The sequence below is a fragment of the Patiria miniata genome, unplaced genomic scaffold, assembly GCF_015706575.1.
Source record: "Patiria miniata isolate m_02_andy unplaced genomic scaffold, ASM1570657v1 HiC_scaffold_3, whole genome shotgun sequence".
Classification (NCBI taxonomy): Eukaryota; Metazoa; Echinodermata; class Asteroidea; order Valvatida; family Asterinidae; genus Patiria; species Patiria miniata.
This window is the reverse complement of record NW_024037069.1, coordinates 14,313,402-14,337,439: the sequence shown is the minus strand read 5'-3', so window position 1 is coordinate 14,337,439 and position 24,038 is coordinate 14,313,402. Positions and strand designations below refer to the sequence as shown.

At 40.5% G+C, this 24,038-nt stretch overlaps 3 protein-coding genes across 3 annotated transcripts; 1 reads left to right on the top strand and 2 right to left on the bottom strand.

Annotated features, from left to right (window-relative positions):
• Positions 1-2,057: 2,057 nt before the first annotated feature.
• Positions 2,058-8,894, top strand: LOC119736493 (ras-related protein Rab-7L1-like). Its single transcript, XM_038210510.1, has 5 exons — positions 2,058-2,065; positions 4,125-4,240; positions 6,864-7,045; positions 7,409-7,530; positions 8,717-8,894. The coding sequence occupies exons 1-5, from the start codon at positions 2,058-2,060 to the stop codon at positions 8,892-8,894; spliced, it is 606 nt and encodes a 201-aa protein (XP_038066438.1).
• A 2,378-nt stretch (positions 8,895-11,272) lies between these two features.
• Positions 11,273-16,755, bottom strand: LOC119738550 (galanin receptor 2a-like). The gene is made up of 2 exons (XM_038213457.1): positions 15,877-16,755; positions 11,273-13,072 (listed from the first exon to the last, which is right to left on the bottom strand). The coding sequence occupies exons 1-2, from the start codon at positions 16,583-16,585 to the stop codon at positions 12,642-12,644; spliced, it is 1,140 nt and encodes a 379-aa protein (XP_038069385.1). The 5' UTR covers positions 16,586-16,755; the 3' UTR covers positions 11,273-12,641.
• A 1,208-nt stretch (positions 16,756-17,963) lies between these two features.
• On the bottom strand, positions 17,964-23,604 carry LOC119737835 (monomeric sarcosine oxidase-like). The gene is made up of 5 exons (XM_038212455.1): positions 23,010-23,604; positions 22,021-22,159; positions 20,058-20,618; positions 19,619-19,762; positions 17,964-18,841 (listed from the first exon to the last, which is right to left on the bottom strand). The coding sequence occupies exons 1-5, from the start codon at positions 23,151-23,153 to the stop codon at positions 18,594-18,596; spliced, it is 1,236 nt and encodes a 411-aa protein (XP_038068383.1). The 5' UTR covers positions 23,154-23,604; the 3' UTR covers positions 17,964-18,593.
• Positions 23,605-24,038: the final 434 nt, after the last annotated feature.

Sequence of the window (24,038 nt, the reverse complement as noted above, 5' to 3'; positions counted from 1 at the left end):
TGAATATAAATGAGATGACATTTGGGTAAAGTCATGCACAGGATAATCAGTGTCCTGCAAATTTATAGCACCAATTCTGTCCTTGTTACTTACGTAGTTATTTAAGATGACCACTGTATTTTTTAAGTACACCAAAAGTCCTCTATATATGTTATGGGCACATGATCATTAAGGCCTGAAGAATGTACAGGGGGAAAATGAACACCATATCTTGCTTTGCTGTACTCTCCAGCGTCCCCCTCTCAAATCCCAAAGTTGCAGTCAATTGCAACCCATTAGCGTGGACATGCCCAACTGCGGATTCTTACCACGACGGGACTACAACAAGTTAGAGCCACCCCAGTCTTTAATAATTTTGAAAAATTATCATCTCCAAATTTTGTACCACTCAGGAAAATGCCTGCGAGAGACTATTGTTATAGTAATTTCTTTGTGCGTGTTTTGAAATTATCACTCGCAAAGTTGGTAAGTAATTCTTAATAAGTGGCACTTTATTGAGCAGTAGCGATATGTGATAGAGCATGTCCACAACTTGTAGGCTATAATAAGGGTGCATTCCTTATGGTGTCCCGAACGACAACAAACTGATACAATTGCAGCATTTAGTTTTACCCACTCGCAATAAAGAACATATCAAAGGCAATATACAAATATATGAACGAAACAAAACAAAAATAGGATAGCAAATATATGATTGTTTTTTCCTATTTTGTTTTAATTCTAAATTCTCAACAGTCAATACATGTATTTTGAAAATTTGATGTTCAACAGAAAAAAAATGATCTGAGGTCCAAATGTTTTTGTAAAATTAAAATGTATCGACATTACGACAACATCATCTGGTAATAATCGAAGTATTCGAGTATAAGATTATGCATTTATGGCAAATTGGTAGTTCACTTTAGTTGGTATCCTAAATAAGACATCACGGATGCTATATGCGCAGCAGCTGTTGTTCATTAAAACAGAAGACATATTCGTCCAACAAAAGGCAATTGTTACTATGCAAATTCAATGTTACGTTTACAACTAAAGTGCGTTAAGTATTCGTGATAGAAAAAAAAGCTCTAGATTTTCTCGTGAATATAATCGAGCACTTTTTTTTAGCTTGAACTTTCAGAATATAATTCGCGTACACCTATGTCAATTTTATTGTATGAATTGATAGGCCCGCCAAAAGAAGTCACTGTCGCAACGGGCCTGCGGGTTTTTTTTGGGTTAATTTAGATCCGAAGTTCTTACCTTTGTGTGAATGAGTCTCAGTGTTCGGATTTCCGACGTCCAATTCTCACCCAAGTTGTAGAGGTAAAGAAATGTTTCAAAAAGTGCTTATTTCGGTGGACGTCGTGACAAAGGTGTGTCAGATATGGCCAGAAATTTCCTAATTGCAGCCGACTGACCTGCACTGTGACTGATCTTGCAACCTAATGGCTAATAATTTTCCCCTGGTGACTTATATGATGAATATATTTCTGTTTACCTTTTCCTTCTGCCGTTATAACTGGTTTTACTTTCACAAAGATAAGTTTCATTTGGTAATGTTCTGCATGGAGGATGTGTGTTTGTGTGAACGTTAGTTTCGAAACATTGTCCTTCCTGATCTCCAGTTCTAAATTCAGACATTGTGACCAAAGTACAACCGTGGTGCCATTTTTCAGACACAAAATGGATACTTCAAACAGTCATGAATGGCATGTTTTCCTGATATTATTCTAGGACTTTAATTAGGGGGAGTGCCGATTTAAGGGAGGATTATATACGCGAGCATTGGGTGAATGACACAGAGCCTTCATAGCTCGGTGCGTGCATAACGGAGAACTATATAAAAATATATATACAATTATCAGGTAGAAAGAATGCTATTCAAACAGAACACATGGAATTGTTGCCCGAGTTGACAACAATGTCACAAGATTTTAACTCTATTTGTGTATGTTTCTCCGCTTTATATCAATAACATCTGCAGAGCAATTTGTTGCCCAATCCAAAGGCGTTGGCGCCCTCTATATATAATATCCCATTTACAAAAACGCCTTCAAGGAAACGTTGTCGTCGTAATGCATGGGTAGGTTTACTTTCAACGTGCAATGTACATGTATATGCATTTCTTGTGCACAGGTCACGGAAGCGCTGACCCCGGGTCAGTGTATCCAAGCAGAGCTCAAACAAAAAGAGGTGCAGTCAGCCGCGCCTGCGCTCTTGGCAAGAGCGATGTGGGGATGAGTGGGATTCAATGATGGGGATAGAACAGACATGAATCCTGGGTTATTGCCGTCAGTTTACAGTTGCTTTAAATAAAAACCGAAATACACTTGTACAATCTTTTATTTTTTAGTTTAATGAAGTAAATTCACCTACTGAAGGTTCTTCAATACGGCGTCGTTATAGCGCCCTCAATCACTCATATGACTTATTATGACCCCTGGATGCATTGCCACATTATTAAAAGGTAGAGTACATCATTTTGTCATTTGTGCATTTTTGTTTCGTTTGAAGCAAAATCTTAAGAAGGGTGCTTAACAACTAACCTGATGAAGTTTTAGCTCCGTTAAAGTTGTATATTCCAAGAAAACAGCGTCCGGGACACGTTCTCTACCTTTAAACTAAGTATTAAGCTTTTCAACAATAATCTCGTCATTTACTGTTTGAATAGCTGCAAATGAGGGACAACCCATGCCTAACTTTGTCTTCGTGCACAAGTACCCCCTCAACGGTGAACATATGACTAAGAGCACCGATAATAATGGTACTGAGTTGTCCTTCACTGGCTCCTGTGAGTAGACTAGACAGCGCCACGTACCGTTCCCGTCTGTGTTTACAATGACAAAGTCCTGCAGTGACATGAGTGCTTCAAAAACAAAACCAACCGAGTATATGCCTACCCGGTGAAGGGGTGTAAAGTTCACTACACCCCCCCCCCCCGACTCAATACTTAGTTTGCTATCTCATCACTTGCATATGCCATGGTGCCGTTGTGACGTGGTATAGCTGAAATGACTGAGAGATATTTTAAAGTTCTTATCATCGGAGAGCCGCGCTCAGGCAAGACAAGTTTCATGAGACGTTACGTTGGTCATCTATTCAGCGATGCTTACCAGCCTACGAGGGGATGTGAGTATTGGGCAGTGTCATGAATTGTCCCGAACGGTAGTACAATTGCTATGTTTGGGATTTAAACGTAAGAACTGAACGTTATTTACATTTCAGTTCTTCGGCCAATGCTTAACCCTAAGGGGCCATTCAAAATGTTCAATGTTTTAAAATTTCGACTATTTTTCCAAATTGTGGGTGGGTGGGTATAGCTAAATAATTGAAAATCGAAATTCACTTCTCATGGGAAAAAAAAAGAGCCCCCCCCCCCCAAAAAAAATAGATCTCTTGACTTATGTTTGTTGTCAAAAAGTTGCAAAGAGACAGCTTTTGTCTCCGCCCAGCACTCAGCAGCAATGGATTTTTTTTCAAAAGGACATGCAACCTGCACAGGACCGCCAGTGGGATGTAATGATGTACATGCAAGTGCATGTACATGTACATGTACATGTACACGTTTTGTTCTTTAATACTGCGTAACAAATCAGTTTTTTATTAATCGAAATTAGGGGTGGGTGGGTGGGTCAAAATAATTTGGAAAAAAAGTCAAAATTTTAAAACATTGAACATTCTGAATGGCCCCTGAAAGGGCCAGGGCGGAATCCGCCCGCTCCCTGAACGTTTTCCGCGATACCCTAGCAAAAACTCGAGCTTGCCTGACTTTTCAGCCTCGAATCTTGCGCATATTTTGATACCAAAAACATAAAGTTCCGACAATGGGTTGCCACGCTGAGCGCCGTCAAAACTGCATTTCCCCATATAAATTATGTTGTGTACGCAAAGCAGCATTACCATTGGTGCATATGAATAATAAATAAGCCATATTTCCAAAACCCTTTAACCTGTAGTCATGACATTTCTTGGGTATGTTTATATTAAGTTGTACTATGCATGTACCGAGTTTCATAATTTTTCGTCACTTGATGGCCGAGATCTGAGTGGGGCGGAATCCACCCCCCCCCCCCGGCTGTGAGATGGTCAAAATAGCCCGGCCCTACTAGGGTTAAAATAGAAAATGATTGTGACTTGGAAAGCCTTATAACGGCTTTATGGCTTGGACTGATTATTTTTATTCCAGGTGACTTCGGTCTGAAAAAGATACGAAGATCTAAGGCGGAATTAGTGCGACTTCAAATGTGGGATATCGCAGGTAGGATAGCGTGTTTTTAATGATGCCAGTATTTTATGTAATGGAGAGACATTGTGGCCTTTACCTTTTTCCGTTGTATCTTTTGTAGATGTCCTAACACAAGCCAATGGAAGTCTTTTGTTCACAAGGAATCCCCCAGCCTCCTCGTTCACACCATAATCACACCTCGTCCTTCCATACCCTGAGATCCTGTGCTTTCTTTTGCGCTATTTTCTCATAATTCTTACCTGGTTTCTTCATACTATCCTCTATTACCGTTTGCTTTTTGATTGTATACAAAAATGTGTAAACTTGTACCTTGCTGAATATGTATGTGCTGACGTGGTTTCCTTTTTTCAGTAAACTCTGGCTATGCAAAATAGTGCGAGCACATATTAGCACTGTTTCTTGATCAGGAGCGGAACCAGGATTTTTCGAAAGGGGAGAGAGTCTGACTTTCCACTGTCCGGGAAGTATACAATTCTTTGAATAGTTCAAATGGACCTAATTATCGGAAGCATAAGGTTGCTGCTAAGATTGCACACGGTGTGTTTGCGGAAAATGCAATGCGGCGGGGGGAAATGTGCAAAGAAGAGGGGGAAAGGACCCCTCGACCACGCCCCTTCCCAACTCAAAAGGCTCCCGAGACAAATCCATAGCTTTTCATATAAACATCGTAAATACGTCCCAGATCGAAGACAAGATCAACAAAAGGCCAGGGTTACGTCAACAAATGCAATTCATAACTCACAAAATCCTCCGGCCGTTCTGCTATTAATACATATTACTTTTTCATGAATATATTTAATATTTTATAATTTATGACTCTTGTTCAAACAAATGTAATCAGGCTGAATATCAGTCACAAAGACGAGTTTTCTTGGAAAACCTCTTGTCGTCGAACTTTGGTCAAGTCGAGTTTGCGCAACCTAATTTACGGTTGTTAAGATCCAAGTCCACAAATTCAATGCAGTTTAAAAATAAAAAGTATTGCATGATGCAATTAAATAATAATAATTCGCAATACTAGAAAAATATCGTTTTAGGGTTTACTTTATCGAAAATCATAATAATATGCAGCAGAAAATAAAGTATTCATTTTCATGATGTCGACAGTTTCATGGGGAACAAACTCTTCTTCGGTTTAGCACGCAAATAAAGCTTACCCCTCTCTCAGAAGCGTATAACAAATTAGAGATTATTTAAGGCTTAATTGTCTTTAACATTATCATTAACAGCTTTTGTTATTAAGTCATTGTTTAGCGAATGAGAGTGGTGTATCGACGCCATTTGTATACAGTTGAAATATCACGTCCCTATCAGGACCGGGGGGGGGGGGGCACAATATGCCCCCCTCCCATATTTTTGCTCATAACTTTTTAACGGTGCAGCCGATCGCCACCAAATTTGGTGACTTTTCCTAAATATTATCTCGTAATTTTAATAAACTAAATGTTTAAATATTAATTTCTACACTGTAAAACTAATTGTTATATTGTTATTAATTTACTTATCAGATAGGTGATTGAGAATGCAGAGTGATTGAAATCTACAATGCATTATGGGAATTCAAAATGGCCGCCAAAGCCGGTGGCCATTTTGTTTTGTTTTTTCAAATAATGCAACTTGGTGAAATTCAACTGTGTATTGAGATTTTTTTTGCATTGGCCCTAGTTTCAACATGCTATCTTTGTATTTGTCATGTCAATAAATGATAAAGTCACGCGATCATCTGCTGCACCTTCAAATACGAAATGCAAACAATAAAAAAAACTTGAAAAACTAAGCAAAATGCAAGGGGAAATGTATCTTATCTAAAGGTGTAAAACTGATAAACTTGCTGAGTTTGAAAAAAAAATTAAAACTGAAAACAAAAAATTGTGTTTTTTTAGTACTACAATCTTTTTATTTTATCTCACGTCTGAGAACACGTTTCACAATTTTATCAAATTTGGCAAAAAAAATATATAGAAAATAGCAACAACAAAAAATGAGCAAAATATTTGTGAAAAAAACCTGTAGTTGTATTTAAAAAGTGTTTTACAAAAGTGAAAACATAAATATTGCTCTAAAAAACATGTTTAGTAAGTTCCAAAAACGTCGGTTGTGACAAAACTGATTTGTGCAAATTTCAAAATAATATTTCTCCTAAAAATCAATAATTATAATTATAGCGCCCCCAACGGTGACTCCACTAACAAAAACATATTGTAATTGTTGTCATTGTGTCACGACAAACTTGTTTCCCAAATTTTATGACATTTGGCCAAAGAAAACGGAAAAACCGGGAAAAAAAACTATTTTTGACCAAAAATGGGAAAAATGTCCCCAAAAAACGCCCTCTATGGACGATATTTTGAAAAAAAAATGGCAACCTGTAGGATTTGGTCGAAGGTTAATTTCTACCAAGGTTTAAAAAAATCGGTCCAAAAAAGCCCGGTCCTGATAGGGTTAAAGAAGTAAAATAGCAATTTGACTAAAATATCAAAATAAATGATTGTAAATGCGTATTTTATTTTAATTATAGATTTTAGCAACATGCATTCGAACATCAATTACCTGAGCATCTCGTATGTGTGTGACCCTAACATGGCGTCGTAACAGCGCCCCCATTTATTCAAAATATGGTTCTATTGTTCTGCAGGTCAGGATACCCACCGCCATCTTACTCGAGTGTTTTATCGCTGTGCCTCAGCCGCAGTTGTCATGTTTGATCTCACCTCACGAGCCTCGTTTGACCTCGTGGAGAAATGGAAGAAGGATTTGGACTCTAAGGTGACCCTGGCAGACGGCAGCCCTATTCCCTCATTACTCCTGGGCAACAAGGTACGAAGGTTCACGATACCATTCGTTGCGCCTTAAGATACGAGTCGTTTATCAGTTTGCTGGACTGGGTTCACAGACGGATCCGGAAGGGGCAATTGGTGCAACCCACCCCCCCCCCCTCAAAAAATGTCTGTTATTAAACCAGAGAACGAGACGTCTGTTTCAAATCGATGCCGTAGTCTATATAGGCCTACTCATCCTCTAATTTCCAGTGCATATTCTATGAAAATAGAAGAGCGCCAAATTAGATCCACTTTGCATCCCTGCGATAGCTTTACGCTGCATGCAAACAGCGTACATTTTGTAAAAAGGTAGGTTGTAAAAACAGGATACAACTGTACTGTTTTGCATTGACCTCTGCAGTCAGATTTACAGCAATGCGTTGTTGATGACGAAGAAATCACATGGATGACCCGGAACCAGAACTTTGTTGGCTGGAGTAAGATATCAGTCAAAGACTACTTGAACATCGAAGAGCCTATGCTGTGAGTATATACAAGAAGCTCAAACATTCCCGAGAAGAGAGGTAGGATAATGTCTCTTAACCCCTTGCTTCAAAGGGGATGTAGGCCTATCTAGATGTTTGACGTCCACATACACATCCTGATATCGTTTCAATTGATCAAATGAAATTTTTTTTGAAAAAAAATTGGGGTGCAAAATCTGGTCAACAAACGAATCAAAGCGCCACCTTGTGCTAGATTGTGTAAAGCCGTCCTCAATTGTTTTACTTCTGCAGGCTATTACAGTCACGTATGTGTGAAATATATCACGTGAAAAGCGGTGGAAAACGTTACAGCAAAAGGGTGTAACTTCGATTTCGATCTTTTTGAGATAAAGTCATTTTTTGGGATGATTGGGGGCGCTGTTTACATTTAACGGACCCTCAAGTCCGCACGCAGCCTTCCGTTTCAAAGATAGCAGCAGGGTGTATCGTGTGCAAAAAATGTGCTTGCATGTTTGACTAAGTTTCTTTGACGACAAGGTGTATATTGAGATACACTCTGTTTTGTGTTAGATGTGACCAGGTTTGACAAGGCAAAAGGGCGTAACTACAAAATAAAAAGATTCACCTAGCAATAATAGTGCATTTTGATATGGTTTTCTCACGATACACTCTTTTACCAAAATAATTCTTCTATGTTTGTGATATTTCATGGTAATAAGGGTGTAACTGGTTTCAAATTGCCTCTATCCAAAACTCAGTAAAGACAAGAAACTGACATTTCTACTGTGTAGGCCTATTTACAAGTTAATCACAACCTGTGGTAGTAAATTGACCTTGAAATTTGAAACTGATTTTCTCGAATTGAGCTTTTTCAAGATACACCCTTTTGCCTTCACAGGGCCATGCAGCACAACTGTGTCCTGCTACACTATTTTCCCCCCAAAGTTAATTTTCTTTCATTAAATTAATCAAGTCCTACTGATCAGTGAAATAAATTTCACCTTTTATCTGATTCATGGCGCCGGATGAAATGTTTAAATGGAAGTATAAGTCCAAAAACCGTCGACTGACGCATGCATTAATTATTATGGTCATTAACTTCACCATTAACAGCGCTCTCTATTGTCAGAGAGTGGTCATCTGACAATTTATCTGCATGTTTCTAATTGTCACAAGCACGCAAGCTTGATGTAGCCTGAGAAAAAAGAACATTGTCGTTTCAGGTTTCTGGTCGACGAAATCCTTGCTCGATGGAAGCCCACACCTGTCGTGCTGATCAAGGACGGCAGACGAGCTGGATCGCACCCGACAGGAATCGACACCCAGGAGTTTTCCGACAGTTTTGAACTGTCTCAAGAACAATATGAGCAAAAATCAAACCCATGTTTCTGCTTCTTTTAGATTTGTTCGATACTGGCTTTATGGCAGCAGCGTATAGCTATACGGGGGGCAGATGCATCAAGGTTCGACTATAAAGTTCGGCATTTTGGGCAACTGCCGTGCTGTAGACGAGCTGTTACCGAACTCAATTCAATTACGTTCGGCTCAGCAGTAACACGGCGTCTATAAAAAGGGCCTAATTCGATTGAGATTCATCGATTATCGATCACAGATAAAAAGAGTAACAGACTTGTGTCAAGGCTGGAGACACAACCGTGTGCAATATTCATGCAATCAACAGCAGTGTGTATCATGTACTTCACAACAGGTTGCTAGCATTATTTCCGTTAAGCACAAGTCTGCCATATCTATGCATCCGATATTGCCATGATATTACTCAACTTATCCTTGACAATTGTTCATACTATATTTGCAGTAGGCCTGCTAGACAAAAAGGCGCCACCATTTATGTTGTTGTCCTTGAGTTGACACTATAACGTTCATGACAGCAAACGTGCCTTCCTGTCCAAAAAACAAAAGAACGAAGCAACAACAAGCCTATCCTGTAACAAGGTAGATCATGTGGCAATAACTCATCATGAACTACACTGGGTAAACAAAGGACTCATCATGAACTACACTGGGTAAATAAAGGACGGACTTCCGCTCAATAACTACACATCGTCACGTATGATTCCTTGTTAAACAGCAGCAAACTAACTCCAATTCAAAATATTAAAAAAAAACTGCTGAAATTTAGGTAGGTGGATATTTTACATCTCTTCGTCTGAAAATGATAAAAATTATTCGGGATACATGATTTTCTCAATGTTGCAATTTTCGTTTTATTATTGTATCATTATTAAAATGTAGCAAACATTGTTTACATTACGATGTTCCGCTATAGATTGCAAATACAATACTATTTCAAAATTAATAGACAACATCTCGAAAGAATTAGGCCCACCCACGGGATACGTGAAGTAAACCCCCATGATACTGTGTGTCACCAACAACACAGTACATGACTTGTCATTAAAAAAAAAGTGGTCAACAGACATTATTTGGGTGTGCAAGGGTCGGCAGGAAACATGACTTTACAGCATCACATGATTATGACACAGTTTAAACAATCAAACGTAGCGAAAAAACATGTGCTACAACACAAAACAATCAACTATACATTGCGCAATTCGTTCCCGTAAACAGAGTTGGTAAAGAGATTCGAATTTGCATAACACAGTCAAAACTTGGTGTCATTTCTAATTATAAACTCTTCTCTTGTTCTGTCCCTATATTTGTGTCAGCAATATATAAGTTGGTGTACTCATATATGCTGAGCATGATGGTCTAAGATGAAAAGATTTGGTTAATTTTATAATTTTGCTTATCCTTGAAATCGAAACCAATATTATAACTAGTATAGCAGACAATTGTTAATGTTACTGCCACAGTTTTGTATATACCTGCTTCCTTTGTCTATTTATAAAACAAAATTCACGTTTGTAAAAACCAGAATAATTATTTTATTGTCTATCTTCCTGGTATCATAACAATGTTTGCACTTATACAATATGAAGCAATAAAATTACTCAGTATGCAATAGAGCGATGCGTTGCGGTTTCAAGATATTCCTTAAATATTATTCACAGTTTCATTTCATGCATGGTTTACATTTCTTTGGTAAATTATTTTAGTAACAAATCTTCCAGCTTCTTTTGGAGATTGAGAACTTTTACAAATAATTCAAAATTGCAGTCAATGCGGAACACTCAAACTTTTCTCAACGTATATCTGCGCATTAAAGATGGAAAACTGCATGGTCACATAATGCCATCTCAACCACAATATCAAAACAGATAAGGCGTGGAGGAGCATTAATTGACACTGTTATGAATCCTTAATCACCACGTTATCAGCAAACTGCCTGCTTTTGAAACAAGGAAGTATTGTTCAAGTAATAATTAGAATACATTATGTACAAAAACTGTAGTTTATATATTGATAATCATATAGGCCTGAACATAATCCGCTCAACTTCGCTTGTTCTTATTTGCTGTACCAGTTTATAGTCATAGTTTAGACAAGGGCGGATCCAGAACACAATTTTGGGGGGGGCCAAAAAAATTGTTGGTCCCCCCAAAAAAAGTGGGTCTAAAAAATTACGGGGTGGGGTTCGGGGCCCGTGAGGGCCCCGAAAAATTTTTGGATTCTAGATGCTCTGTGGTGCGATCTGAGGCAATTTCTGACCACTTTAACCAATTTTTTTGAGGAAAAGATGGTGGTGTACTCATTGCCTGCCTTTATTGCGATGTCACATTAAAAAAAAAAAAATTGGTTTCGTTTTGGGGGGGGGGCCATGGCCCCCTTGGCCCCCCCTGGATCCGCCCTTGAGTTTAGAAAGAGTAGCGGTTGTGAGACAATCGTTATTTCGCAGCTATTTGTTTTGGCCAGGAAAGTCGAGTCATCGTCAGTTTGAACCTATCACAAGTCTATTGCGCAATACGCGGTATCCTTTGTTTTTGTAAGGCCCCGTTGCAGCTGAACTAGTCTGTCAATATTGAGCCTCACTGTGTCCGACGGTTGATATTACTCATGACTCGTCGTCCAAAGGTACGAACAACGGAGCCATTTATAACTTCAACTATCAAGGGTTGACTTGAACAGAATGAAGTCCTCGTGCATTGAAATAAGGCGCAGTTTAATATCAGTGGACACTCGTGTTTCGTTGAGTAGACGTACTTTATCCAGGGTTCTTATTTATGAACAAAACAGAGAAAGTAGGAAATTGCTTCTCTTTTTCTTTCTTAGCGACCACAACCGTAATCTAGTCATCACGGTACACTTATGAATTTAAATGAATTAGACGAAGGCACTTTCCCACCAGTGTGTATTCCCATTCACTGTGACAAGACTTGTGTTTTGACTTGTCGTCGTCTTAATTGCCTTCATTTATTTCCAAGGCCTTTCAGCTTTTGTACACTTTTCCATTATATAGGTAATAACCCTATATAAAATATTCGATGTATACGAAATTTGTAGTATTTATTGTTCCATTTCTGGAGAGAAAATTAATAAGTGATTTCAGGGAGCCCTTATTATAGGATCTCTTTGAAACCTGATGACTAAAACGTATTCAACAATACTCACTAGTTCTAAGGAAAATGTAGCCGTACAGTTTTGATAACATTATGCCAGTGAAGGAAGAAGCCTTGTTTATATTATTACAGCATTCCGAGAATATTTTCCAAAACTAAGGGAAAATGCTAATTTTTTTATTTATACATGTTTTGGGTGCCAATGGTGCATTCTAATTGACTAAAAATAAACTCACAAATTATGTTGCTAGAAAATAATGTAGGCCTGGATGATATCGTCACCCATACTAAAAGAAAAGTGTACATTTTGGAATTTACAGCAATACAATTTAACTGCAAGTAGTCTATATTAATACATTCTTCTCTTGTCCTCATTTTGGACAAGCAATCCAGCCAGCATAGAAACATCTGGCCAATATTGGGCTCATCTAGGCAAAAACAGGCCAATCGGGGAAGCCAATCCTTGGCAGAATGTGGCCAATATTGGCCCAATCTTACCCAATAATGTTCCACGTACGTTTGCCTCATTGGCCAAAAAAAGTGGGTCCTATATTGGTAACAATGGCATATAGCGGCATAACATTGGCTGAACATTGGCAAGGGCCTGGCAAGCAGAATATCTGCTTTTAAAAGATGGTTGTTGAATCTCACCATCCTAATTCCTAGGCGGTCATACCTGCTGCGATGTTTCGTTAGTACTCTCTAGTACGATCACACCAGGCCCGTGGCCAAGCCTGATGATATCAGAGCTATTAACAGTAGCGACCTCTGCCGCGACAGGCTTCTGCTTCTTGGGGTGAATCCCCCGCGGACAGCCAAACACCTTACGGATACCGCGACGAAAGGGCCTGTTCTTCATGGTATAGATGATGGGGTTGAGACAGGAGTTAGCCACGGCTAGGATCACGGTGAAATGGTAGTAGGCAGCCCCGAAGTCAACGATCTCAGGGTCCGGGCTCAGGTTGAAGACGATGAAGAGGAACTGGTTAGGCGCCCAGCAGATGGCATACGTGATGCTGACAATCAGGAGTGTCTTCTCCAACTCTTGAGCCGCGTGGACCTGCCACATTTTACGGTATTGTGACTTCCGGACCGTCGACACTATAAAAGTGGCGAGAAAGTAGATGAATAAAAGTGGTTAGCGTGAAATTCCAAAGGATCTTCTACAAGAGACCTCACCTTGAGAGATGGAACCGGAAGTTTTCAAAGGACTCGATTAAGACGCTGAGATGTTAGTGTCAACACAGAGACTGCCTTAAGCAATAAACCGAGATTTGGACTTTCCCTTTGGTGAGCCTCTGAGGCAGCAAAAAATGTAAAATGAAAAAATCAAATATTTGATGTTTTGAAAATAAACCACAAAGAGGAAACTGACTATAAGTGCATTATGCAATAACTTTCAAAAACTGAACAAAGAAATTGACAGGATCGAGGCTTGAACCTGCCACCTCCGGATTACCGTCCCGGTGCTCTTACCAACTGAGCTATCCAGCCCTATGTCGGTGGCTCCCCGTGTAGTCAATGTCTATGTTCAAGTGGCGTTAGTCAGAAGCCATGTTCAACTTTTAAAAGTTTTACGTTTGAAGTACCCTCGAGGTAAATTAATGATTGCTCTAAACATGAATTTTAAAGGTAAGTTTAAAATTAAGATGCGAATGTATGACGTCCCAGCAAGTATTTAAATATACTCAGAGTTAAGCTGCAAATTCGCAAAAGTTGCAAACCTTTTTGTCATTTTTTTCCGCAAATGTATGGTGACGTCACTTCCATTTCACATTCGATTCTGATTGAAACATAGACCAGAATTTAGCCGGATTGTTCATGGGAGGATACCAGTGTCATGCATCACGTATTTTTCACCGACCATTAATCTTCCCGAAGTACTCCGCCTGGGAAAATAATTCACTTCCCTCGGTCGTCCGCAATCAGTTCACCATACACACACACCTGAACCACAGCTGACATAACTACAAAGTTTGATGTTACAGTATCCAAACAGGATAGGACTGGCGTAGGTAACTCATATTGCGGAAACGGCTTTGGAACGTAACAAAGGCTGAATGATCGCTATGAATGCTATGACGTACTTATAATCATAATGCCACGCAGGTATTGTTCACGCTGGGGGGGGGGGGGGGGAATGGACACCACATTGCACTAGGTGACAATAATTATATCCTACGGCGTACATCAACACGGCGCATTTTAAAAGCTTTTGTCATTATCTTTCCACTTTTCAGTGCTATTGAATACATTTGGATTGTTGGGATGTTCGAAAAATACCTCGAAATCCGCATTAATTTTTTCCTCATCACGAAAAAGTGGGGGATGATTCAAAGCCCAGCCCTGGTCTAAAAGTGTGTGTGGGGGAATATTACGCCCGGGGAACTCATATTGACCTATCGCCGTTTGCGAGTTAGCCACGCCCCTCAGACAACCCTGTGGAATTGTGTACGATAACTTTTGTTTGTCTCAGATTTTGCGCGTTCGCGTCCATAATATATGGTGTAATTGGATAATTTTTCTCAAGCTTTGTTGACGCGATTCTACCGCGATATGTTAATTGGGGAACATAGGTATTGGGGAACATCGAGTAGACCCCGTTCTATGATACCTCGACGCCGCGCCGTGTTGCTAGGCATTTCTTCAACGTTATCGAAACTAGAACCACTAAATAACCCTTTATTTAGTTTCAATGATATACTCTGCAAACAAATACATCGTTGCTAATTGTTGACTGGCTACTACTTGGCAAAGATGTCAACTCAACATTAATGTCATTATATGGACGTATCGTGTGCATTTGATCAGGGCACACATTACTGTTTTGGCTGCAGATGAGGTGTAAATGTCGTAAAGAAAATACTTTTGTTTAGGTCAGGAAATTTGTGTCGGGCCTTTCAACTTGCAGCATGTGGCAGAATTGTGACAACAGTCTACTTTGCAGTCCCTACACATCCGGTGGAAAGGCTGGCCTCGGGTTTCCCTGAGTTCATGTCATCTTTACAAACCAAAAAACCAAAGCAACTTCTAACGATAAAGGAAGATTGGGAAGTGTATCCGTGTGGCTTTGTAAACACGACGTGCGCAATCGCGACTGCTTAATACGGAAGAGTATAGGGAAATCATTATTATCATAATACACAGACATGAGTTCGCAAAGTGCAAAGTTCTTCGCTCTTTGTATTTTTTATCTTTTGTCATAATTAAAATAATAAATGTTCTGGTTATCAAAAATTTACCATTCTGTAGGTTTGCCAGACTGTTACTTTAAGAAAAAAAAACTTAAAGCTCAGTGGTTAGTATCACATCATAATTAATGAGGTTTCATTGACTGAACCGCAAATAAGGAAATGAAATTTGATATTCTCTGTCGGCAATCTGTACGTGTCAGATGGCACTCATAAGGTCGAGCAATACCCTGACCTAACCGACCATTTACCAGGGCAGCGTGCAGTTTCATTTCTTGGGTTAGTGAACTCGACTTTCCGACACCAAACTTCATCACGATTACATAAATGCAGTGTTAAATAATTATTGTTTTAGGGATGGTCATGGTTCTGCATACAACGTTTAATGCACAAATGAAGATGTATATACGTTTTGTAGCTCAATTTGTGTCTGTGAACATGAAATGCAATTAATACAAAAATAATACATTTCATACAGAATCTTCTTTGAAGACTTGGGTAAAACATTCAATTTCGAGACAATTGCCAAAACAGCCAAGATGGGCAATTTAGTAGTACATGCACTGTACTCCTCTATGTGTCGTAATGAAATACACCACCGCCGAGCACAACACATGTCCTCAATCGTTTCGTGGGCACAAGTGAAAGGCCAGTATACATTTTTTTAATTCAAAACTAGCAGAATGAGACCTCGGGTTGATGAAGCATTCTTACCTGTTCGTTCTCGTTTCTCCTTTAGCATCTTAGCCTGGTCCCTGAGCGTCTTGATAACTCTCCATTGAGTTATAACCATGAAGATGAAGGGTGCTAGGTAATAGGAAATGAAGTTCCAGAGACCCAACACCACCTGAAACCCTTTGGTAGGCCAGCCGAAGAAGACACAGTGACCGTCTTCGTTGTTGCCGTAGACGTAGAACGTGTAGGAGTTGGAGATGATTCCTATGGCCCAGCAGGCAGCGATCATTAGGGCTGTGTTTCTAGGTGTGTAGATGTTCTTGTATTTGATGGGATAGACGATTGCGATGTAGCGCTCTAGGTTAACAGTGACCAGGCTACAGATGGAGACCAAGGCACAGGTCCACAGGGGAAACTTGGAGGAGTACAAGCGACACTTGATGTCGCCCCCTACCCCCGGGCTGGGGTCGGGCACGTGGGGGAACAGGTGAAACGGCACCGCCCAGATGCATAGTATCAGATCCACCAGTGACAGGTGCACGAGGAAATTACTGGTGTGTGAGCGGAGACTGGGGACTCGAAGCAGCACCAGGCAGACTACAAAGTTACCTGTGATACCCAGCACTGCTATAATACCGTAGATTGCTCGCACCACCATGCTGTTTTCGATTTCACTGATCCCCCAACCGGGGTTCAGTTCATCCCCCACGTCGTTTGTCGTGTTCAAGGGTGCCATAGTGGTAGCCATTTTTGCGATGGTAATCGAATTGATCGAGGAAGATTCAAATAATCTAATAATACGGTCAACGTAAACACAATTTGTGGATCGTCAGAGAAGGAGCTTTCCTTTCAGAATCAAAGTCCATTATGCAATATGAAAGAGTCGCTCTGCGAACTTTATTAAAGGCTAGCTGCGTGCAGGAAACGCAGAGGGTATACGCAGAGCGGAAACCCCTTGACCGCATGAAAAAAACATGTGTGTGAAATATCACTGTGCACAAAACGGCCCTCATGCGGTGGAATTTCGCCAGTTGATCAGTCAGTGTACACATTTAAAAAAAAATGCAGGCGCGGCAAGCCTCAAGAGATCAGTCATATTATGTTACCGCTTGGTGGCAAGCTGTATGGTTTGTCACATTTTAGCTGTAATTACAATTGTATCTCAATTTACTTTATTATCACGGCAACATTTATAAATATTGAATAATCTGGTTCCTGTTTGTTAACTAACACCAATCACCCAGCGAAGAGGACATTAAACTTACCTTAATAGCTCATTAAAAAAAAATAATGTGATTTTTAAGTCTATGAAAGAGGAGGGGATGGGATTGAGATGTTGACCGATACGCGACTTTTTCCTTCGTATTCATAACAAAAACTGAAGTGTCAAACATTTGGATAAAGACCATTATCATGTTGCGGCCATAATCATTTCCCCCATTCAAATCAACGTAACCAAAGCGAGGCTGGAAGGAAAAAATAGTCTGATTCCTTTTTGCACAAAAAAACATTATCATTCAGTACTGCTTTTGGATACAGGGAACATGACTGAAATGGTGGCAATTTGGACTTTATATTTTGAATTTGAACACAGGTTTTCTTTTGATTTTTCTTTGAAATGTGTGTCACAGGTATGAAAGATTCCCCTCCCCTAAAAATTGGTTTATTCCTTTACGCGTAGCTAACTTATCCTTTGCTATGCTAATTCACTTCATTAATATTCATATTACGTCTGCCAATTACAAACGCTGCTGGCAACGGGCATCGGTCCCCAGGTCATTCAAATTCCGACTGGAGACCATGGAAGACAATCCAATTCCTTATCCGTCTTTCCTTTTCCATTTCCAGGTAATGATTTCCACTTTTTGTCATAATTTCTACATTTTCATATTAACACATTCCTAGGAGAAAGTGCATTCGTCTTAACTTAAGTATTTGCTAGGCATTTTGTAGATTTGTGTAAGTATTTTGGTGTAGTTTATTATAAAGAATTACTTGAGGTGTCAGTCTTGAGATATTTCCAAAATCTCATCTATTATCCTTTGCTGATACTATTCCTCATCTGTCTTGATTGCATTTGTAAATATTTATTTAGTAACATAATTTTATATCCTTTTACAACACGGTTTAAGCTTTTCGTATTTTCTTTAATTGTTTTGTCTCATTTTCAAGATGGCGACTGACATTTGAGCTTTGGCGGGAACCAAACATCGTTAACGTAGCCATCCTTTATCCGTTTACGTGATTGATTATATTGTTCATTCCAGTCGGTATATGTATTTTTATAATTTAATACGATAGTTATTTTTAGGACCAGGCCATCCTTTACTAACTCCGTCACAAAGTTGACACTTAATACTCACGCTTTCTTTGTCCTTTGAGATTCTATTTGAGATTTAACATATAATGTGACGATGTATATGTTTGTTTGATTAACTAGTCCTAGTTCTTGATCTTGATTGATGTAGCTGATAAGCTCCTACATTAACATCACTCAGCTTAAATCATCACTCAGCTAGTTATTATCTTTTATGTCTTTTTATGTTTTCCTTTAATACTTTCAGTGGTGTAAATTCAAATTCTGACTGGAAACCAGGGAAGACACCTCCAATTCCTTTTCCGTCTTTCCTTTTTCATTTCCAGAAATAAACCTTCAGAACAGAGTTGCCGTGTCTTCTTCCCAATGATTGACCCCGACCAGCTAGGTTCACATGTATAAGAAGCTTGCGGGAGCTATCCGCAATGTAAGGTTTTTTTTACAAGTTGGCAGTCGGTGTGAGGACACGAGCCTTGAACATCTCCCTCGGTATGTCTCGGCTCCAATTCTCCCCTCCAGCGATCATCTCAGCGGCCATCCTCCCCACCTCATCAGATATCATCGCCCCAAAACCGTTTCCTCCAATCGCAAGGCCGAGTCTGGGCGACAACATGTCACAGTAGGGGAGTTCGGTCGGCGTATGTGAAATTACGCACATATCGGTTTTGACAGAGACTGGATGGAAGCCTGCGAAATAGACAACAAAAACGACTACTATTTATTACCTGATTTGAAGGGCTCTTATAACGTAATTTTCCATGCTACCCTTGAAAATGCATGTTTTGTGTCACAATTTAACCTCACTTTCAATTCTTGTTTTACCATTTTGAAGGGTATTTTGGTGCCTTTTGGTTTGTATATTATGGTAATGCAATTTCCATATTCATGAGCAAAACTGTGATGTCATTCCAGGCAGATACCTCAATGTTACAGCTATTTTAGCACAAAACGTTGCTAGAATTGTGTATATTTTGCTGTCCTCAAGTTTCTTTTCTTTAGTGATTCGTTGTTGTGTACGTACATGGCAAAAGTCATTGAGCAACCTTTCTCGCAAATGTTTTCAATGAGCAAATTTTGGGTTTCAAATTTGTACAGAAAACCTTGAACAGTGTCTTCCTGAAATGACATCATACCAACAGCGCCCTCAGTTTTTCGGAAAAGCACGGACTTTTTTATGTTTAAAACTCTTTTCAAAACAAATAAACAAAAATGCAGATATTTTCCATACATTTAATAGGAGTGAAAAGTTGCACAAAATGTGTTCGTCGAAACAATTAGTTGTATGGACTGTTTTGTCCACCTTTAGATATTACTCAGAAGAAGGGAATTTCAGTAGTAGTGTCCTTGTATTTACAGTCCTATTATCTATATAAGAATATCATTACGGTACTGAATTTTGCTGCCAACCCCTTAAAATCACCATTTAAAACACAGCAGCACTATGTGTAATAACCTGGTACTTACCTTTAACGATACTCAAAAGCAAATCTCTGTACTTTTCCACCAACTTCGGATCGGGCTTAGACAGAAACCAGTCTTTGACTTCCTTGAGGCTGGTCAGTCTTCGCTGGTCCTGGTAGCCTGGTCCTAGCTTCACGTAGTATTTCCCTGGCAGAATGAAGATGAACACACGTCGAAATCTAGTGTCAATTCTTGTGTGGAAATTGGTAATTTGTCTGAACATCAAACACAAATACCGTACCAACGCTAAGCCAACACCTATTAAATGTGTTTGTTTTTTAACGAAAGGTTATCGAGTAACCCTACTGTTTTCATGAGATATTAAATTTTGTTTTAACTTTGCAGTTTTTAGGTTTGTTTTCCAACTTTTATATTATCAAGAAATACGTTTAGTGAAATTTGAATGGGAATAGTTTGAAAAATGACATTATTTTGTCCTTACCATCTGGGTACTTTATCGGCGGGAGAATGTAACACTTCCAATCCTCGTCGGTGAAAGATGTCATAGTAGGCATGCTGCGAAGCTTCTCCAAATCGCCTTCCCCAACCTCCAGCCGAACTGTGAACGACCCATCAATTCCAAAATCCAGTTTTGTAGAGGGCGGTAGAAGATCCTTGAACTGTGTGAACGCGCCTGTGCACAGTAACACCTTCTTTGCAAGGAGGGGGCGCTCTTTCTCAATCACAACCCTCATCAATGGCTCGCCGTGAGTGTGGTCCCCCGACTCCTCCACCGACTGAACTACGTCATCAATAATATCACAGCCTTGGAGGGCGGCTGCCTCTTGCTGCGCACGGACGATCATTCGAGGGTTGGCGTGGCCGGCGTCAACTGGTAACAACATGGCGGTGTCGCCATATCGACTGGTGTCCAAGAATGGATACCTTTCACGGACGCCTTCTGCCGTCAAGAGAACACCTTCTTCCTTGGCTATTGGCACCGTTATGCTTTCGATATCTTTTCCATACATGATGTGACCCACTGCTGCGTTGAGTTGTATGCCTATAAGACCAGAGGGCCAGATCGTAGATCACGATTACAAAGCTCTCAGAGAGCGCAAACCTCCCCCAAGGCAGAACAATTCAAGTGGTCCGACTACCCAATGGTCCGACGTCCCATTGGTCCGACAGTTGCACTGGTTCAGGTTGACTGACCCTTACCCTGACCCTAAGCCATCCTACGGGGCGTTGGACCAATAGAACGTCGGACCAATGGGACGTCGGACCAATGGGACGTCGGACTATAGAGACGTCCCCTTCCCCGCCATATTGTCAGTACACCCAAAAGAAATGCTGGCATGTGCACTGGACTTCCATATTTTATTGCACATTTAAAATGTCAACAGCATTGATCATTATTCTTAATTTATCGAAAAGTAGCAATGTTGGCCACTTTATGTCGTGTAAGACAGTGTTATTTATTCAATAAGACAAATCCTTAAACTGAAACATTTTGTAGTTAACGTGTATACGCCTGTGTCTACCTATCCACTCCCTCCATGTATAAAGTGGTCTAGTCCATTGACCTGTGTGGTTATAGATTAGGTCGGTGATAAAGCACAGGGTCACAGGCCGGGGGCACGCGCACAAAGCTTAAAGCTGCTCAGTTGTACACATTATATTTGCACAAACAAAATGGTGAAGAATCTCTACAAAAAAATCGCGCATCAAGACCCAGATCCGGATCACTTCCAAAATCTAATCGATTTGTACTTGTACCGAGAACCCCCCCCCCCCCCCCCACTTAAGAAAAATCATGATTTTCATAAATTTGTCACGATACAATGTCATAGCCTACCCCAACGTTGCAAATGACTTGTATGTGAGTGTGTTCAACAAAAACGATAATCAGGTCCAATTTCGCTTTCAATGCTTTGGAGGAAAAGCAATAGGTTCGCTCGTACGCACTGCCCTGACACAGGGCGCTGGGAAGGGCTACTTTTTCTAGATGCATGACGTAATTCTCTCGAGCCCTCATTGGATAGAATTTGTTTGAACAGTAACGCGGGTCAACATTTCCGCCTGTACATGGCATGTGCGCACAGAACATACGTGCATTGGATGAGGCAGTTAGCTGCCCTGCTTCTCGCGCCTAGTGCTTCCTTCACACAAAATATTGTGCAGGAGATTAGCCCTTCCCATAGGCACAACGCCCAATATGAGGGCGGTGGGTACGAGCGAACCCTACAGGCCATACTTTTGATCGAATTGGTGCGCTGTAACAACATTTTTAGGTACAAAGACTAGGGGGAAACACCTGTTTATTAAAGCAGTTCAGAAAGTTGATTAAGCAGTATGTATATATACTTCAAAAGCCTTCGATTCACGTCTGTTAATAAGTATTCTCAATGGAGTCGTTAGAGCGCCCCCATTCTTTCAAGAATAAGGCTTATTCATCACGGTACCTGTGGTTCCTTCCAATTCTTGAAGACCTTTATAAGCTCTCATTGTCATCAAACTCCGAATGTGATCACTTCCCTGATATTTGCGCACAGTACGTGAGACGTCATAATGAGAGGCGAAAATGTCCCGCGAAGGGCGATCCTGAAAACAACATCGCAACAGGTAAAACAATCTGTCCTGTCAAACTTCCAATGAGACTATGGATGTTCTCACAGGACCTTCCCAAAATGTAAGTTTGTAAAAAGTTTTCGCTATTAGGTTATAACTTAAACAACTTTCATGAATACATGTACCTAAGACAGTTTACCCATTCCTATTGGTCGTGCGCCCGTCACGTGGACGGTCTTAAACGGCTGATTAAACACCGGCTGGCTGGTCTTAAACACTTTTCCGGTGGTGTTACATGAAATTTGGACTCCTTTGAAGTCGGGTCCCTTTTACCCTTTAATTGGTTGAGCGTTCACAATCTTCACTGATTGGCATACACAATACTACCCATGAGTCCGCATTTAGAGAGTCCCAAGTTCACACAACACCGGTGTCACGGTCTCACTTCTCCGGCGTGCTAGCTTCGAATTCTCCGGGTGGATTCGGCGGATAATTGAGCACGTTACAGTGCAAGTTACATGAGCACGATTGTGTTTACAACTTCTCGCGAGAGAGACATAACATAGCTAGAGGAGTGTTTCAAAAAAAGATGATTGAAGTAAAACTGTTGAACAAATTCGTAAGAAATATATAATTTTTGACTTGTTTTGACTTTTTGACCGAAAAGGAATTCATGAATGGGAATAAATATGTGCTTGGCTGGTATTTAAAAAGTCCGTTTTTAAGACCGGCGTGGGCCTGATCGCCAATAATGTCCCTCGCCTTCGGCTCCGGCCATTATCAGCGTCCATTCCCCACGCCGGTCTCAAACGGACTTGCTTAAAACCAGCAAAGCACTTGATATTTATTCCCTTATTAATTAAGGGTTCGGTTCATGTCCTACCTTTTCCTGTGGTTCACTGGGTCCTATAAGACACACCTTGCGACCAGGCAACGAGGCGTGTCTGGCCGCTGACGAACCCCATAATCCGGCCCCAACGATGCAAATGTCGTACACCATACCTGTCCACGAGAGATCTGCCGCCATTATGGTTTATCGTCAACATTACAGAGCTCATTTGCTTGCAGCTTTTGCGGATTGTGAACTTTGGTCATGCGACGCTACGCCATCAGTATTGGTCTCTACCTCTCACCTCAGATTGTGGCACTGAGCAGTATAATTGTGATAAAGTCCGATGTAAAAAATAATGAATTAGAGACAGACACTGATAGCGTTGCGTTCCCACGAATTTGCGCAGTTTACTTCTTTCCCAACCAATCCCTTCCTATCTATGCACTGAGCGTAATGCTTGCAGCGATCCTGTGTACCCTCACACAGCGCCAAGCTTACCACGAAGTCTTAGACACACGCCTAAGTGTGTAGCACCGTATAGCTCCATGGTAGCACATTGTACAGTACGCTATATTGTATAGCGCGCAATGCATGTAGCGCTCACTGCTATTGAATATGTACCGCCATGGGACTGTACTGAGGACTTAGCCATTTTCCGTCCTCCCTTCCCCGAAGTCGACGCGAATTCCCCTCACACACCCTACCCCTGCATCCGACCCACATTGACCCCGAGCATTTAGCGAATGCGGCTCGCTAAAACCTACCCGTGTATTCACCCCTCATTGACCCCGAACACCCCAGCGAGTGTGTCCCGCTAGCAAATTTTCTTTTCCGAAATGGCATCCGCATACATGGTGGTTTAGCAACCTCTACGATACTTTTTTTGATACGCACACAGGTATATAGGTTTCGCAAGCGAACGGATATCGCTTACACTTACGTTTAGCTATACGTATCCGTTTTTTACTTACGTGTAGCGAGCAAGATATGCGTGTCGTCTGTACGTTTAGGGGATAGTGAGTGGCGTATGACGTCATACGTACAGACGACACGCATATCTCGCTCGCTACACATAAGTAA

Bases quoted from the DNA above. Each gene is read 5' to 3' on its own strand.
- LOC119736493 (XM_038210510.1), top strand. The intron at 4,241-6,863 runs GTAGGATAGCGT...ATTGTTCTGCAG, and splicing joins TCAAATGTGGGATATCGCAG to GTCAGGATACCCACCGCCAT. The intron at 7,046-7,408 runs GTACGAAGGTTC...TGACCTCTGCAG, and splicing joins CATTACTCCTGGGCAACAAG to TCAGATTTACAGCAATGCGT.
- LOC119738550 (XM_038213457.1), bottom strand. From the start codon at position 16,585: ATGGCTACCACTATGGCACCCTTGAACACGACAAACGACGTGGGGGAT. The intron at 13,073-15,876 runs GTAAGAATGCTT...CCACTTTTATAG, and splicing joins GGAGAAACGAGAACGAACAG to TGTCGACGGTCCGGAAGTCA.
- LOC119737835 (XM_038212455.1), bottom strand. From the start codon at position 23,153: ATGGCGGCAGATCTCTCGTGGACAGGTATGGTGTACGACATTTGCATC. The intron at 20,619-22,020 runs GTACCGTGATGA...CTGGTCTTATAG, and splicing joins AGAATTGGAAGGAACCACAG to GCATACAACTCAACGCAGCA. The intron at 19,763-20,057 runs GTAAGGACAAAA...TCATTCTGCCAG, and splicing joins GCCGATAAAGTACCCAGATG to GGAAATACTACGTGAAGCTA.